This window comes from Telmatherina bonti, assembly GCF_933228915.1.
Source record: "Telmatherina bonti genome assembly, chromosome: 19".
In the NCBI taxonomy this organism is placed as follows: Eukaryota; Metazoa; Chordata; class Actinopteri; order Atheriniformes; family Telmatherinidae; genus Telmatherina; species Telmatherina bonti.
In genome coordinates, this window is record NC_136617.1 from 23,328,321 (window position 1) to 23,345,031 (window position 16,711).

Sequence of the window (16,711 nt, forward strand, 5' to 3'; positions counted from 1 at the left end):
TCAACACACATCAAACATTGAAAACCTGCAGGACTGTGGCCATTGTGGGACAAAGTTGAGTAGCCCTGCCTTAAGGCATTCCTTGAACCAGCCAGAGTTACACCTCTCAACCGGCTTCGGGTCAACTTCATGCCACTTTGGAAAAGTTGGGAGATGGAGGCCTAGAGACCTGTTGAAATTGTTTGCCTCCATGAACCAGTCTTGGATAAATGTTGGAAAATGGATGGATGCCTGCTAAGCTTTGCAACCGGATTTATGCTTTTACTGCTATGTTTAAATCTTCCGATCTTCACAGATGTGTGTGAAAATGATAGATGTAGACAGCATCTTGAAATCCGTTTGGACCAGTTGACAACTTTGGTTTATCTAAATATTGCAGTCATATAATTTTCTTTTATGAGATGCCATTTAGTTGTTGCAAACAGCATCATTTGCTCGCAGATTTCTACATTTATAGTTAATTTGCAGTGTTACCAATTTTTCAAGGAGTCGTTATAAAATTTACAAGTAGCACGGGAAAAACTGAGATGACATACATTTTGGAAACTGGATATTTCAATTTATTATAAGAGAAATGTTTATAAGTAGATCATAAAACTAGTTAGAACAGAGCCTGGGAAGCCAGATGAGTTAGCTTAAAGCAGCAGGTCAGAAGCTAAAGTGGTTGCTAAAGGAAATAAGTTTGGCTAGCTTAAAGCAATTGGTGAAAACTAGCTAAAAGTAATGGATACGTGTGTGAAATAGGGGAAAGTGGCAGAAAGCAAAGCATAATGTACACTTTGAAATATAACACAGCAATGATGCCTGTGTCTTCTTTAATGCAGGGTTTACAAACCCTCATGGCCTTGTCTCTGCCGAGGCCTGCAATATTTTATACATTTTCTCACACATGTACTTTGGCTGTGATGATGGTTATGGTGCAGCTGATGATGATAACAATTATGGTAATAATGATGATTATGATGTATTTCCTGTTAACATCTGTTTCTGTCATTCTCTGTGTTCTGTTATTTATTTTAGCTTATTGTGTTTCTGTTTGATTTCTTTTTTCATTTTAATTTGTCACATTTCTTCTCTGTCAGTTTTATTCTTTTTAGGTGGCCTTAATTCTCTGATTGAATATTTGTTTTCCGTCATGCTGGGATGATTTTAGTGTTTTATGTAGAAGCACTTTGAGTTGTGTTGTACATGAAATGTGTGATACAAATATATCTGCTTTGTCTAAATGTTAGTTTAGCATTAGATAAATATTCATTTAAATATTTTTGAATACCTTTGGACTGCAAAATAAATCTTAATAGTCTGCTAAATGATGGCAAAATTAGGGAAATTTATTATGAAATGAATGGAAATGTGGCTAAAGTTGAAGGCTGCATGCACTTAAAAGGACACTAGCTTCACAGATTCTTCACACCAAGCTAAATAGAAACTGTTTACTTAAGTGAAGAAAGTTAAGCATTGCAACTTACTTTATATTTTTTTTCTTGAAGCAGACGGGAGAGTACGCCACAGATGACGAGGATACAGCAACAACCATGGCAGGGGGCGAGAAGAGCATTGAGGTGTTTGACTTGCCGGAGACTGATGAGATCTTGTCTCCATCAGAGTTAGATGCCAATAAACTCTACCAGAAGTTCAGAGAGGTAAACCTAAAACCATGCAGAGTTTCATTTCTCCTACTAAAATGAGAATCCCTGAGGGAGGATTATGCAACTAATGGGAGCCCACCAACACTGTTCACTGTCGGTGCGTTGAAGAGTAAACTGCAAAAAATATACCCACACATCCACTGAAATAACGTAGCCACGGGAAAGGTATAATTAGATTTAACAATAAAAAGGCAGAAACACAATATATGAGAGCATCTGCTGTACTTGAGAGAGCTGTGGTCTTTTGTCAGGATCAAAGATCTGCTTTCCCTCGCTAAATCCTAATCTGGATGATTAGAGGTGTGAACATAGAGGAGATACAAGTCCTTTGCTCATTACTCCTAATTACTGTACTTAGTTTAAACCCACAACATTCCCTCCTGTGTGTATCCCGATCGTGATGACTCCTTGTAATTGAGTTTCTGAAAAAAAGGAAGACATCTTAGTTGAACTTTGGGTTAGTTCAACTCAAAAACTACAGCAGTAAAATGGTACATTAGGTTACTGACAGTTAACTCAGTTGTGCCTTTTAGCTGCTGCCAGGCTGGTTATATTGATTGATCACTCCACTTCTGTTACACTGTGGTGCATTCAGCCTCTCTGTAGAGTTCCATTTTAGCTGCATAACATGTTTAACCAATGGCTTCAGGAGCACTGCAGGAGCTGCACGCCATATCAGGTGAAAATAAAACACAGTCTCTGTTCGTAGGGTATATATTGTTCTCTTTTTTTTTCCATCTATCCCACAAAACGTGCTGTTTTTTATATTTCTAACTTTATCACAGGCCTTATTTTGTAGGCCTGGATTATCCTTTCATTTAGAGCTCCCATTTGCACTTATTTTCTCATTTTATCTCATATATTTCATGCTCTCAGTGTATTCCCTCCTTTTTTTTTTTTTTTTTTTTTTTTTTTTAACCAGTAATCTCATTATATAACTCCTCATCTTCCACTTGATCACTCATTTCAACTTCCATCAGCTACTCTGTACCCATCTAACATGCTACGTCTGAATATTTGAGGATTTATGCACTGCTCCTGAAGTATTTTTTTTCCTGTTATAAGAATGTGTTGTTTTGTTTAGAGTTGACTCTTAAATAACTGTTTTTTTTTAAAATTATTTCTTTATGTCTTAACTTTCAATGCTTCTCTCGGCTTTTTGTTTCCTCTCCTTTGAGAGTAAATGTCAGTGTGGGAGCTGGGATGCAGTCAAGAGGAGGACAGGGTCGGGCGCCTCTGTCACTCACACTGTATCGACAGCAGAGAGCCTGCGCGGCCATGCATTTGATTATCTGACCGCCCTCTCTTCTCGCTCCCATTTTCACTTTTTCCCCCGCCTCTGCTCTCAACAGCTCCAGATCAAACACACGGTGACCGAGGCCGAGATCCAGAAGCTTAAAAACAAGGTAAGAGATTAAAACTGTCAGTGAACTGGCTGGTTGTGGGTATAAAAAGGCAGAACTTTGCCAGAGTTCACACACTATATGAATTTGTGTGGGAGTCAAACAGCTGTTTGATTTAATCAGGAAGCTTTTGGGAATTGATGTTAGATACGTTGTAATGGAACAGATTTCTTACAAAAGCATTTATCAGGACTGTTATGAGTCTTTAATATGTTTTGTAAATGATGTGTGTATCCCTTTAAAACAGCATCTTACTTTGCTGCTGTAGAAATGTCTTAAAAGTATAAAAATATCGTAATTTGATTTTACTTCTCTTTTTCCAGGAATGCTCATACATCTGCATGCATATGTCACTGAACTGTAGGGTTTTTGTGGTTTCGTGAATGTGAATGGCCTAATTTGATTAATTCTCTAATTAATGAGGTGGAAGTCATTTTGATCAAACTGAGTGGTGCCTGAAAGCCTTATTTATACATAGTGATCATTTTCATGAAAACTGAGTGCTGTAATTTGAGCTGTAGCTTTAACATGTGTGAAATTTTAGGTCATTACCGCTGACAACCTTTTTACTTTTTTCCCCTCTTAAATAATTTTATGTTTTGTTAATTGAGAACATTTCTTAACCGTTTTTTTTTTTGTTTGTTTTTTTTTTTTATGTACGGGGAAAAAAATTATTCACATTTTTTCAGGAAATGATTTGTTAGGTGGTCTCTGTCAAACATTGTCCAATTAGATGTTTAATTTTTCTTAAGTAATAATCTCTCTCTCTCCCACTGCAGTTGGCATCAGTAGAGAGAGAAAAGCAGCGCTGGGAGAAGGAGAAAAGCCAGCTGAAGGCCAGTATTGAGGAAAACAAGGAGAGGATGTTAAAGCTGGAGAGTTACTGGATTGAGGCTCAGACCCTTTGCCATACTGTCAATGAACACCTAAAGGAGGCCCAGGCCCAGTACCAGGCTCTGGAGAAAAAATACAACAAGGCTAAAAAACTCATCAAAGACTTCCAGCAGAAGTGAGTGAATGCAGGTTAACTGCAGGTTAAAGGGGTGCTATTATGGTATTTGGAGTTTTCTGAGCTTTCTACAGTGTTACAGTGTTGAATCCTCATCAGACATGTGAACGGCACCGTTTTTTTTAATCACCTAAACACATGTTTGAGTTTGAGTTCCAGCACTTTCTCCGTTCGGTTTCCATGGCGACGAAAAACGCGTCGTTTTAGAGAGTTTTTTCTACTTGGAAATCCTTGTGACGTCCGGGGGGATAAGGTTCGGCGATTGGTTACCTTCTACTGGTTAACAAGGGCATGTACAAATACATCAGGCGGGTGGAAAACGTCGGATAAAGTTATTTTGAATGATGGCTGGTGAGTTTACCAAAGAGAGACATCCTGCTGCATTCGTTGCTGTGGGTTGCTGGTTTCCACTTCGTTTTCAGGGTCTGATTCAGGTTCCAACATGTAGGGCTGTATGCTATGTGTTGACATTGTATTTTGTTTTTTTATTGAGGTCATATCAGCCTAATCCTTCTGTTTATGAGATGTTACAATGACGGCGAAAGCAGTTGCGGTGCGCGCTCCCAATGTAGTGCAGTGGCGGGAGGCGGGGCTTAATGCGGAAGAGTCTCAATCCACTCGTTTTGCCCACAGGCTACAGAGAGGGTCGGTCTGAAGTAAATAAAGGAATTTGTGGCAATAACTCGATCAATCCCAGCCCTTCTGGTCTCAGAAATAAAAATAAATTCGCCTGAAATGCACATAATAGTTCCACTTTAAGAGTTAGCATCTGTTGGCAACACTGTTTATGCGTGAGTCTTAGTGGCAACCCCAGCAGGATTTTTGGCCATATTGATATCTGAATGACTGACATTATTTTACAGTATTTACTGTAATTAAATGTATTTCTGCTGCACTTTTAATAAAATATAAACAATATTTAAACTCAGATTGGTATAACTAATGATGTTCTTCAGGCATTCATCAGAATTTGCTCTGAAAAAGACTTTTCTGTGTGGAGTTTGCATGTTGTAAAGAAGAGATGTTTGCAGTTTGACTCTTCTCATTGATGCAGCACTTATGCAGCTAGTCTGCAATGTTTCTCTGTTAGCATCTAAGTGCTTTCCTTTATCCATTTGGAAAGATGAAGGCAGTTGAGGGATATTTATGGTCACGTCACTTAAGGCTCAAAATTTTTGAAGACCAACTTGCAAATGAAAAAAGGTATAAAAGATAAGGTCAACTGAAGCTTGTGAACTTGCTGTTGCAGATGTTTAAGCTAATTTACTGTTAAGTTAAACAAAGCTCGATTTCAGAAGTTCTGGTCTTTACTAGAATTTGGTGTCAAGCATGTAATTATATAATTTACTTGAGACCTATCTGCTGCCACAGTCTGAAACTTTAGCTTGCATTCCTTCCCCTGTATCAAAGTTGTTTCCGTCTCTTATTGAGAGGGTCAGAACAGCTTGGAGGAGACCAAATTTACTCCTACCCTTAATTTATTTACTATTACGTGTCTCAATTCAGACAAACTGTAACATCTATTCCCTTTCTATCTGAGATATTGCAAATAATCAGCACCTTTTCCTTCATAGTTTCACCCATTCCAAGAGTTAGAACAGAGGATGCAATCTAATGCATTGCTTCACTTTTGTTTTACAGTGCTGTAATTCCTTTGGTCAGTCCCATCATAACCTCTCCTGCTCAGCGCCAGTCTGACAGCCTCTAATTGGCTCATCCCCTGCAGGCCAAATGGAAGTAAACTGATGAAACAAGCCACTCGTGCTTATCTTTAGCTGAGGCAGTGGCTTAGCCAAACCGAGAACAAACCAAATAGGCAGAAATGGCAACATTCGGTATTTCCTGGGGGTGTAGATATGTGTTATGTATTTGTGTGCTCACTGAGAAAGGCAGGGTCAGGGTGAAATGAGTCACACTAATGTCCTCAAACATCCTCAACTCCCTTATCGCCATAGCTGAGCAAGAAGCTGCCACCGTCACACGTGATGAAGCACGAAGCCACATATATTGTAGATGCACCCTGTTTTCTTGTGTCATGATCTGTACCCCCTTATTCCATCAGAGAAGTGGAGTTCATCCAGAAGGAGGATGCAGAGAGGAAGCGGCTGGAGGAGGCTGAGAAAGCTCATCTGGCGGAGATCCAGGGACTGCAAGTGCGGGTAAGCCATTTTTGTTTTTTCTTTGCCCATCTCTTATCTCCGTCAAAGTTGCACGCATTCATGCTAAATCTTCAAAATGCTGTGTATTTGCTTTAAGAATAACACGCGTCATGGAAAATAATCTAATAAACGAAGAAGTGAAGCCATGTCTGCAGCTGATCACATAAACGTGTAACCATAAAATTGAAAAATCTGTTGTTTTCAATTAGGCCTGTCGCAGTAAGCAATCAGTCAATAAATCGCACAATGAGAAAAAATGTGCACTATAAGTTTGCTGGACGCTATTATTTTCATTTGTCTTTCTTTTCTTGCTTTTCTCAAGTGTTGCATTTATTTTAAGACAATGTTAACTTAACACGGCAATACAACAAGCTTTTGTCTGCACTCAAAACACAATAAATAACTTCAGTTTTCCCAGCTGGGAAAAAATAGACCATAATAAACAGGCTAGCTCCATCTTCCTGACAGTCTATGATCTCTGTGGTGTTTAACCGACAGATTAATACAAAAAGGACAGTGCAACATGGTGTGCACTCAGACAGCGTGGTTGGTAAAGCTATGCTGTTTTTTAATATTGTTAAAAAGGTGACATTTTAAAAAATGTTGCAAACATTTCACAGCCAGTATGAATTGCCTGGATGAACATACATGTTACAAACAGCACTTTGTGCAAACTTTACAATATCATGAAAAATGACGTACTGAAGGCGATCAAAGACATTCAACCTCTGGTCAAGTCCAAACATGTCGCCTTATATGAGCTTCACCATAGACCATATAACTGTGTTACACGGTGTTTGGAGACCATATGTTCCAGATAACCACATTGCCAAAACCCCAGGAGAAATCCTGATCTGTTTTAGCAGACTGGAGCATAAACTAGTCTGCACATCCAGCTAAATGTTCTTTAAAATTAAAGTATGTTGATCTTTGATACAGTGTATTTGCATTATTATGGCTTTATTATTAATTTAGTTGAAAATTGTCTCAAAATGACAACAATAATTGCTCAGCACAATATTATCGTTTATCGCAATAGTTTCTGAGACAATTAATCGCATTGTAAAATATGTTACCGTGACAGGCCTATTTTTAATTACAGTGTATGGATTCGGGTGTCACTTTATCATCAAAGTCTGCACTTATTGATTTCTATATACTCTGATAGTTGTATGAGTGTGTGTTGGTTAGGGTTTGTGTAAAATTACTGCATGGTAATAAAGTTGTTGTAGATCCTCCCTCTGTTCTTCTTTCCTATCCCTGCAGTTGAATTGTGTTCTGCACAACTTTCAGGCCTTTGTCTAGTTGAATGGAAAGTCTATCTATTCTGACCCCTAGTTTCACTCTGTACACTGAACACTCAGGTGTCTATTGTTCTGCATGGCGTTGGAAAGGGGGTGTAGTGAAAGCTGCAGCAGTAAGAGAATTGGAAAATTGTATAATTTGTATTTCAAACCTCAGAGAGGGTCCGTGGTCACTGCACAGCACTGCATTCAGCTGTACCGAGCATTCAATTACTTAGCTTTTGACATGCAAAAGCTAACCTTTGCAAGAAGTCTGAACAATATGTGCATGGTTGTAACTGAAACGTCTCTCCACAGATTGCAACATTAGAGTCAGAGTTAATGCAGCTGATGAAGCAGAACGGCATCCAGGTCAACAACAACAACAACAGTAATAGTTGTGAGAGGCTCAGCGCTCAGCAGCACAGCCCCAGCAGAGCTGCAACCCAAGCCAGAGGTCTGTTTGTGAGGGGGCTGCTTTCTGATGGGACAATCATGCAGAATTACTGAACATTGTTGTAGATGTTTCTGTCCTTTCACTAGCATTAAAGTCTGCTAATACACAGTTCTAGTTGTAACTTCATGCATTCACGTGGATATTATTATCATGGCAATGTTGAACTTTTAATGATTTATTTGAGGTAATTTAACAAATCTGTTGATGCAAATGTATAAAGGACCAAGTGCCAGACCTCACTAAAATCCACGGGAATCCCTTTAATGGTTACTAATCATCTTAAAACTGTTCTTGGCCAGACACACACTGCAAACTGCATCATCATGTCCATAACTAACTTTATAGAAAGCATAACTGCAATAATGAGAGAAGCACTGGACTGGAATGACTTCAAATTAAAATTCACACTCACAAGAGTCTTTACACTAGTATGAAACAAACCCCCTCCCCTTGCTATTACTTTGTACACTTATTTTAAAGCAGTAGTAAAACATGACAGTAGAGTTTCATGGCTTTCTGACCTGTAATGTATCCATATTTTGTTTATGGAGAAATGACAGACATTAATCTTTTCCATTCTGTTCTCTCATATGAGCCATTTTTTCTATAAATCTTGTGTTATATTGACTCCCGCTCTCCTATATTGCAGATTTCAAATGATACACAGTTTTACCCTGTGTAAACTGAAACACTACACACAGAAAACCACACACCGGTAGATACAGTACAATCCAGACATTTGCAAAGCACATCCCAAATCTTTCCCTGCCGTATCGGCTTAATCTTCACAAACACTGCACCTCTGACTCAGATCTCACTTTGGATTGTTGGGGAAATAAAAACCACAAAGAAATAATCCATTTTGAACACATCTGTCTCCTGAAGTCTTGTAAGCTCCACTGGCTTCATTTCAGTGGTTTTATCTGTCAGAACAGAGCGTGCACACAGAAGTGCCATTTCTGATACCGTTAGAGTGATTGGATCTGCTCTGATTGGAACGATGCAGTCCATTATACGATATTAAAACAAAGGGGAGGTTGAGGGATACAGCTGCGATGGGATAAGAAGAAAAGAAAGCATGTGGGAGAGAGGACACGACAATGATAACTAAAAAATATTGAAGTGATTCAGTCTTTATTTCTTCTGACAGCATCTCTTTAAGCACTCAGGAAATTGCCAGATGAAGGATAATAGGCAACTTAATTAATGAAATAGATAGTATATATTGGGGAAGATTTGATAGATGAACTGAGCTAATGATTTTTTAAATGGGCTTTTTTTTATGTAGCAGGGTGCAGGCTATAACAAGTACCTCAAAGTACATCAGAAACTAGAGTAAATGTGCAAATAAGTAAAGGATACTTTAGTGGATGCAATGGGAAATAGATTTGTTTTACTCAGTTGTTCCCGTATTTGTGGTTGTAGAGCTGGAGGATGGCGCTCCCCAGTCAGCCAGCAAAAAGGACTGCAGAGGAGTTGCACAAGACAGCATCAGTTTCAAAGAGGGAGAGGTTTGTATTTGTTACTCAGTCAAGCTGATGTATTATTTGGCAGATTTCTAATTTACCAGCATGTGTTAACATATCCTTAGTTTAGCTAAAGTTTGTGTAATTAGTGGGCATGCAACTTCATTGGCCTGTTTTTGTGTCTCGAACCGCTGTCACTTCTACTTTATTCCTTGTATTTTCTGTATTGCTCTGCTACTCTAATTGAGTCTGTGGTGCCATCACAACTTACTGTGTCTGTCCGTGTGATAATAACAGCCACAGACATCTTGTGGATGAAGGGCTTTCGTCCAGTTAATGCTGTCACTTAGCTCAGCTAGAACAAGGAGGAGTTAAGATTAGATGAGCCGACTGTAATCAGAACTGGCTGAAACTCAGAAATCAAGGCACTGTGGTGCGTCCAGGAAAAGAGGCCAAGGAATTAAGAGATGGTGAAAGTATGTCAAGTGACTTCTGTCAGATTAGTCTGCAGCTTTGCTTGTTTAGATCAGATAGACATCATTCTTGGTATTCTCTGAAGTTTTTCTCCCCTCTTTTTCTTTTGGGTGTTTTTGCTCTTCAACATTTACATTTCGATTCTTCTGCTACAGTTCTCACTCATACGGATTCCCACGCTTCTTGTTTACTTCTCCTTGTCCATAAACCTCATGTTTCTCTCTCTTTTGTTAAGGTCTCAGAAGCTCATGCAAGCCCAGCCCACAGTCGCCATGGCTCGTTTCGTAGTGACGGAGGAGCAGCAGGTCTGAGAACCACTGGCAGTGCAGAGGGCTCTCCGAGAAAAACACTTCATGGTTGGTACACATACACCCTCATAATACACAATTAAAAGATCAAGAAATAGTTATTTTTTTAATACTCATATATTTGTATATTTGCTCCAGTTTTTAAAACTTGTTTTTAATTAAATAAAATAATACCAGTTCATTGTTTCTGATCATAGGATCTCAGTCCCCTACGATGTCAGACCCCTCTCACAGTTCAGAAGAGCAAAGAAATGTACTGGACGCCGGGTAAGAAGGGTCCTGAGTGGTTCGATATTTACATATTTTGTTCGAGGAAATGTAGCACTTGATTGACAATCAGATAGACAATCACTTAAGAACCCAGAACACAAAGAGGTGGTAGAATCTCAAACCCATTAACTCAAATAGTAAGGGTAACACACTCTCCAGTTGTCAGTGGAGCACAAAACGCAGGCAGATTATTCATGCAAAACCTCAATTCAAGTTTAAAAAAAAGAGAGATCAAGAAAATAAGACTTGAAATGATAATTTACAGAAGAATAACAAACACCAGTAGCTGCTGGAATAATCATATCAAGGAACTCTGGTGATTGGTCAACTGATTTTGAATAGTTTTATATTATATGATCAGGACTCACTATCAGAAAAGATGATCTGGACAAACTGTGAATCTCTCCATTTTACATCTCACCCTGACCGCTAGTGCCATTGCTAAATTTATTTACTGTTTTCACAGCAGTCATGTTTAACCGAGCCTAAACCTTCTAAAGACACAATCCAAATGAGTTTATGTGGTTTATACCAGCAAATCAAAACCAGTTTGATGGGTGTTGTCAAGGTTGTGGTGGAGGCGAGGACCCAAATGCAGGAAGAGGAGTCAGAGATGTAGAATCAAGACATTTAATTCCAAAAGAAACCAAGGGGCAAGTAACCACAGGAGGCAAACACACACACTGGACCAGCAACTGGGAACAGAAACCAAGGAGTATAAATACTGATAAACAGAACATAACACAGGTGAAATGGATGAAACTAACAAGACCAGGTTACGCTAACTAACAGGAACAAAGGATACACAGGAAACAAGACAAGGGAACTAAACAGGGGGAAAAAAAAGTACAAACCAAAACAGGAAACCAGAACTAAATATACAAAACACACATCATGACAGGTGTTTTTGTATTGTGAAGCATTACAAGGTGTTTCTAGCCAGTAGGGTGCAAACAGAACCTGGATCACCAGGAATAAAACTTTCTCATTAAGAAATCTAAATTATTTAGAAGTTTGTGAAAATATAGTTTTAAACGTGAGACATGTGCTTGTCAGATGTGATGTTAAACCATTTTAAAGGCTGTTTATTGGCACAAACAAGTGATGAGAAAAGTAATAGAGAAAGGAAACAGTAAGACTGATTGCTGCTAAAACAAGAAGAAACAAAGTACGACATGAGATTCAGAATGAATTCTGTTACACCTAAAACCTGTTTACTATTGTTAAAAACTATTGTGCTTTTTTTTAATTATTCAGGTCCTCCCTCAGGAAAATCAAAGCAAGGGATAAAGATCCCAGAGGCTTAACTGGAAACAGGTAAAAAAAAAAAAAAACATCACAGTGCGGGAGCTTTTTTCCTGTTTAGGTTCTCTGACTGTGTAAGTGTGAGTTAATGCTCTTAAACTGCTATAGATGTCCCTTTTTATTACTTTCTGCAATAAATACTAGCTAATTTCAGAATGAGAAACCCATATATTATATAGATTCATAACACAAAGTGAAACATTTCAAACATTTATTTCTTGAAATTTTGATGATTATGGCTTATAGATAAAGAAAACCCAAAATGCATTGTCTCAGAAAATAAGAATATTACAGAAGATCAATGAAAAAAGGATATTTGAAACAGAAATGTCAGGCTTCTGAAAAGTGTGTTCATTTCCATGCACTCAATACTTTGTTGGGCCTCCTTTTGCTTGAATTACTGCATCAATACAGCCTGGCATGGAAGCGGTCAGCGTGTGGCACCGCTCAGGTGTAATGGAAGCCCAGGTTGCTTGATAGCAGCCTTCAGGTCATCTACATAGTTGGGTCTGGTGTCTCTCATCTTCCTCTTGACAATACCCCACAGATTCTCTATGGGATTCAGATCAGGTGAGTTTGCTGACCAATCAACCACAGTAACACCATTGAAGCAGCTTTTGGTACCTTTGGCAGTGTAGGCAGATGCCAAGTCCTGCTGGAAAATTAAATTGGCATCTCCATAAAGCTTGTCAGCAGAAAGAAGCATGAAGAGCTCTAAGATTTCCTGGTAGATGGCTGTGTTGACTGTGCACTTCAGAAAACACAGTGGACCAACACCAGCAGATGACATGGCTCCCAAATCATCACTGACTGTGGAAACCTCACACTGGACTTCAAGCAACAGGGATTCTGTGCCTCTCCAGACTCTGGGACCTTGATTTCCAAATTAAATGAAAAATTTGCTTTCATCTGAGAGACAGTCTAGTCCTTTTTCTTCTTTGCCCAGGTGAGATGCTTCTGTCGTTGTCTCTGGTTCAGGAGTGGCTTGACACGAGGAATGGGAGATTTGTAGCCCATTTCTAGTATTTGTCTGTGTGTAATGGCTCTTGATGCGCTAAGACCAGCTTCAGTCCACTCCTTGTGAAACTCCACAAATTCTTCAATGGATGTTGCTTGACAATCCTGTCAAGGCTGTGGTTATGCCTTTTGCTGGGGAACCTTTTCCTTCCACTCAACTTTCCATTAATATGCTTGGATACAGCTCTCTGTGAACAACCAGCTTCTTTATAAATGACCTTTATGGCTTTCCCTTCTTGTGAAGGGTCAATGATCGTTTTTCTGGACATCTGTCAAGTCAACAGTCTTCCCCAAGATTGTGTAGCCATCTGACCCAGACTGAGAAACCATTTAAAGGTTTAGGATACCTTTGCAGGTGTTTTGAGTTAATTAGTTGATTAGGGTGAATACACCATGAATTTCTAAGACTGAAGTTTTTCACAATATTCTAATTTTGTGAAAAAGACTGCATTTTGGGTTTTCATTATCTTTAAGCTACAATCATCAAAATATCAAGGATTGAATATTTGAAATGTTTCACTCTATGTGTAATGAATAATATATGGGTTTCACATTCTGAAATGAGTCACAAAAAATATTGAACTTTTTCATAATATTTTAATCTTTTGAGATGTACCTGTATATAAAAACAGATACGCACTCGGAGAGTGCAAACCAAGTTTGCACATGCTCTAAAAAATTCCTGGATTCGAACGGTGATCCGGATCATCACCAAAATTGGATCAGTTGTCTTTTTCACATTTCCAACAACTCCTAAAAATTTCATGAAAATCTGTCCATAAGTTTTTGAGTTATCTTGAACACAAACAGACAAACGGATAAACGGTGGGTAAAACATTAGCATTACCGTGATTTGACGCTATATAAATAAAGTTGAATAAAGCCTCCTTGGCAGAGATTTAAAAAAAAAACAACAAAAAAAAAAAAAAACGGTTTAACACATCCTGGGTCAAGTTCTTGTAGAATTAAACAGATGTTGTCTTTCCTGGAGTGTAATCCATTCTCAGTGCACTTTGTACATCCACTTCTCAGAATATCCAGAAAACCCAATATTTCATTCTTTTTTTTTTCTCCTTCAGTGCTTACTTTACAGCCTCCACACAGAATTATGGGTCCTTAATGACTGCTGAATAATTTCCCTCTCACCACAATATTCTTTCTCCCACAGCTCCACAGAGCCATCAGCAGATTACAGTCCAGAGAAGCGCAAGGCCAAGGTATGTAGGTTTTGTTGGCCAGTGCAGTTAGCAAATGACTTTGACATGAAAAGACACTTTGTTTTTTGTCATTATGACCATGATGAGAAGAGGCGTCTTGTTCATTAATCTACACATAATATGTTTTCTAAAGTTAAAGAAGCAGGACTTTGGTAGCTTTACTGCTTATTGTAGGAGAAAAATGTGTTTGTGTTTTAACATAATATGTTATTTCTGTTGAACAGAGTTCACTTACATGGCCTCAGTTCTTCTCCTATTCATATTATGTGGTACTGTATTCTTTCATGTTTCATTATTTATGATTCAGTGCACTGAACTAGAAATGAGCTGATACTCGAAAGGTAAAATTGAGAGCAATTATTATTTCTAAATATTGATGCAATTCCACATGTAAATCAGGTTGTGTCACAGAACATATTGAACTACTTAGTTCTGCTACAATAAGATTAAAGTTTTCAGCATGGCTATTTGTTGCAATGCAAAAAACTTGCATGAAAACAGTTTTTAATGCAGTGAAATATCAGATTTTGTTACTGTAGTATTAAAGAGGAGATTAGTTTTTGATCCTGAACAAGTCCTGTCCTTTTCTCCCTCCGAGGACAAGCTTAGCTGAGGATATAAATCAATGCAGAATTCATGTGCATTAATAGTGATGTAGAGCTTTTAAGTGAGGATTCACCCTGAGAGCTGATTTCTGAGCCCATGAAATAACTCTTAACTTTTCCCCTCAAATGCTGCTGAGGCTCGGATAACTCCAATAAGCTGCTGCAGACAGCTTTAGACAAAATCTTTGATTACATATTGTCCTTAAAGCCTTTGAAATCTGCCTTCAATTGTGACGTCTGTGGGGAAAAAGAGCAGCTCTTACTCAGGGGGTGGAAACTGTTTCTCTATTATTTCAAAGCAACATTTTGAGCTTCATTTGAAGACGTGCACACATCTGTCACCATGCTAGTTTGCAACACTCAGAACCACAACTTTTGCTTTTAAATTTGTGAGTCAAGGTAGAGGATCCTAATGATGTAATTCCCTGAGTGTCCACACTGTCTGACACACACACACACACAAGGACACTTGTAATGCGAGAGACTCCTGGAACTGGAAAGTATACAGCATCATCTCTTCTAACCACTAATCACATTTACAGTGCTGTCATAGAACATCTTAAACATGACTGATGTGCGCAGGTCTTCCTTCTTTCAGCTGATCAAACAAGTTGAATATCTCAGTCCGCTGTCCTTCTTAATGTCTTGAAGTAGTCGGATCAAAAGCATCAATCATTCTCACACAGTGCCCAATGAAAGCCTTCATGTTTTTTGATTGATTCACTCCTCAGCCAGTCCGTCCTGCTCGTAAACAAACCGAATGACAACGTTTTGATTAAATTCGCAGTATCAACATAATGATGCATCAACATTTTGCTAACGCTTCACAGAAATATCAATAAGACAGAAGCCCGGCAACTAATCCGCGAGATTCCGTGTCAAAGCCAGCTGGCTCCCAACTCAAGTCTTAAAAAGTGTGTTTTTGATTTGTTAGGCACCAACTCTGAGTGATGATCTGAGCGCCAGCAGCAGCAGCTCGGTGGAGATCAGCGGTTTGCTCGGCGAAGCCAAGGTGTCTGGACGCTCGCACACCCCGCTGCTCTCCTCAAACGAGGTACGCGTTCGCTCATAAAATGCTTTCTTCTGTGAAGAAATGGCATTTTATTTTGTACTTCAGAGGAATGGTAAGAAATATGACCATGAATACAGTTCTGGTTGTTCCAAAATGAAACCACAGCCAACTCTGACAGATAAAAATACATATTATAAATATATTTATTTATAAACGTCTCATATTCTTATTTCACCAAAACAAAACTCATCTCATCAGTTCAGATTTACTGTCATGAAATGTTGCAGGATTCAGTAGAAGAAGCTATATCATTTCGGATCTTTTAACAACCCAGTGCTTTCTGCTGTTTTCTGTGCTGCAACACTCAGAGCCTGGATATGATAGATGATGAGGTGAGACTGAGGCTGCCAGCCTCTAGAGGACGTTTGTCATCCTGTGTGTGTGTCTTTGTTTCTTCCTGCCACACATCATCACCATGACGGAAAAAGAACCATTTCTCCACACATGTCTGATGGAATTAATGTGTCTTCAGACCCTGATGTGCAAAACACAACAGCGTTGTACTAAACACATCTCACAACACAAACGGATTCAAGTTATTATTGGTTGAACTAGATTTTTTTTGTTGTTTTATTTTTATTTATTTATTTATTTTTTTTGTGTGTGTGTGTCAAACTTACTGCGGTTGTGTTTTGCAGCTCAGTGCCTCCTATAAATCTGTCACCAAATGTGTGTTTTACTGCTACTTCAGCTCCTGTTGATCTCATCTTGATTCATTATTCATCCAATCTGCTTTAGCGTTGTGAGGTTGTGCATCTCTCTAGCTGTGTTTCTCTTTTCTCTTATGTTGGGAACGCTCAGATCTTAGATGAGAGTCAGTTTTTGAAGCAGCATCAGTGGCAGAACCGCAGCGTCACTGAGTGGACTTCGCAGCAAGTGGCACGCTGGCTTGTGGGACTCAACTTAGAACACCATATCCCAGAATTCACTGCCAAAAACATCAATGGAGAGCAGCTGCTGCAGCTTGACAGCACTGAGCTGAAGGTAGGTTCAGCTATTTTGTTTAAAAAAAATGCA

The 16,711-nt window shown here is 38.8% G+C and overlaps 1 protein-coding gene across 1 annotated transcript in view; it reads left to right on the forward strand.

The window, feature by feature from the left end:
* The window catches only part of ppp1r9a (protein phosphatase 1, regulatory subunit 9A), a gene marked incomplete at its 5' end in the record, with an annotated part of 48,425 nt that overhangs the window by 30,346 nt on the left and 1,368 nt on the right, over window positions 1-16,711 (forward strand). Inside the window, 14 exons of the mRNA XM_079259221.1 lie at window positions 1,491-1,643; window positions 3,002-3,055; window positions 3,832-4,061; window positions 6,124-6,220; window positions 7,822-7,960; window positions 9,386-9,471; window positions 10,136-10,256; window positions 10,406-10,475; window positions 11,736-11,795; window positions 13,969-14,017; window positions 14,242-14,286; window positions 15,557-15,676; window positions 16,003-16,026; window positions 16,496-16,678. Of these exons, the coding sequence (XP_079115347.1) occupies window positions 1,491-1,643; window positions 3,002-3,055; window positions 3,832-4,061; window positions 6,124-6,220; window positions 7,822-7,960; window positions 9,386-9,471; window positions 10,136-10,256; window positions 10,406-10,475; window positions 11,736-11,795; window positions 13,969-14,017; window positions 14,242-14,286; window positions 15,557-15,676; window positions 16,003-16,026; window positions 16,496-16,678 (1,431 nt within the window). The remainder of the gene's footprint in view (window positions 1-1,490; window positions 1,644-3,001; window positions 3,056-3,831; window positions 4,062-6,123; window positions 6,221-7,821; window positions 7,961-9,385; window positions 9,472-10,135; window positions 10,257-10,405; window positions 10,476-11,735; window positions 11,796-13,968; window positions 14,018-14,241; window positions 14,287-15,556; window positions 15,677-16,002; window positions 16,027-16,495; window positions 16,679-16,711) is intronic.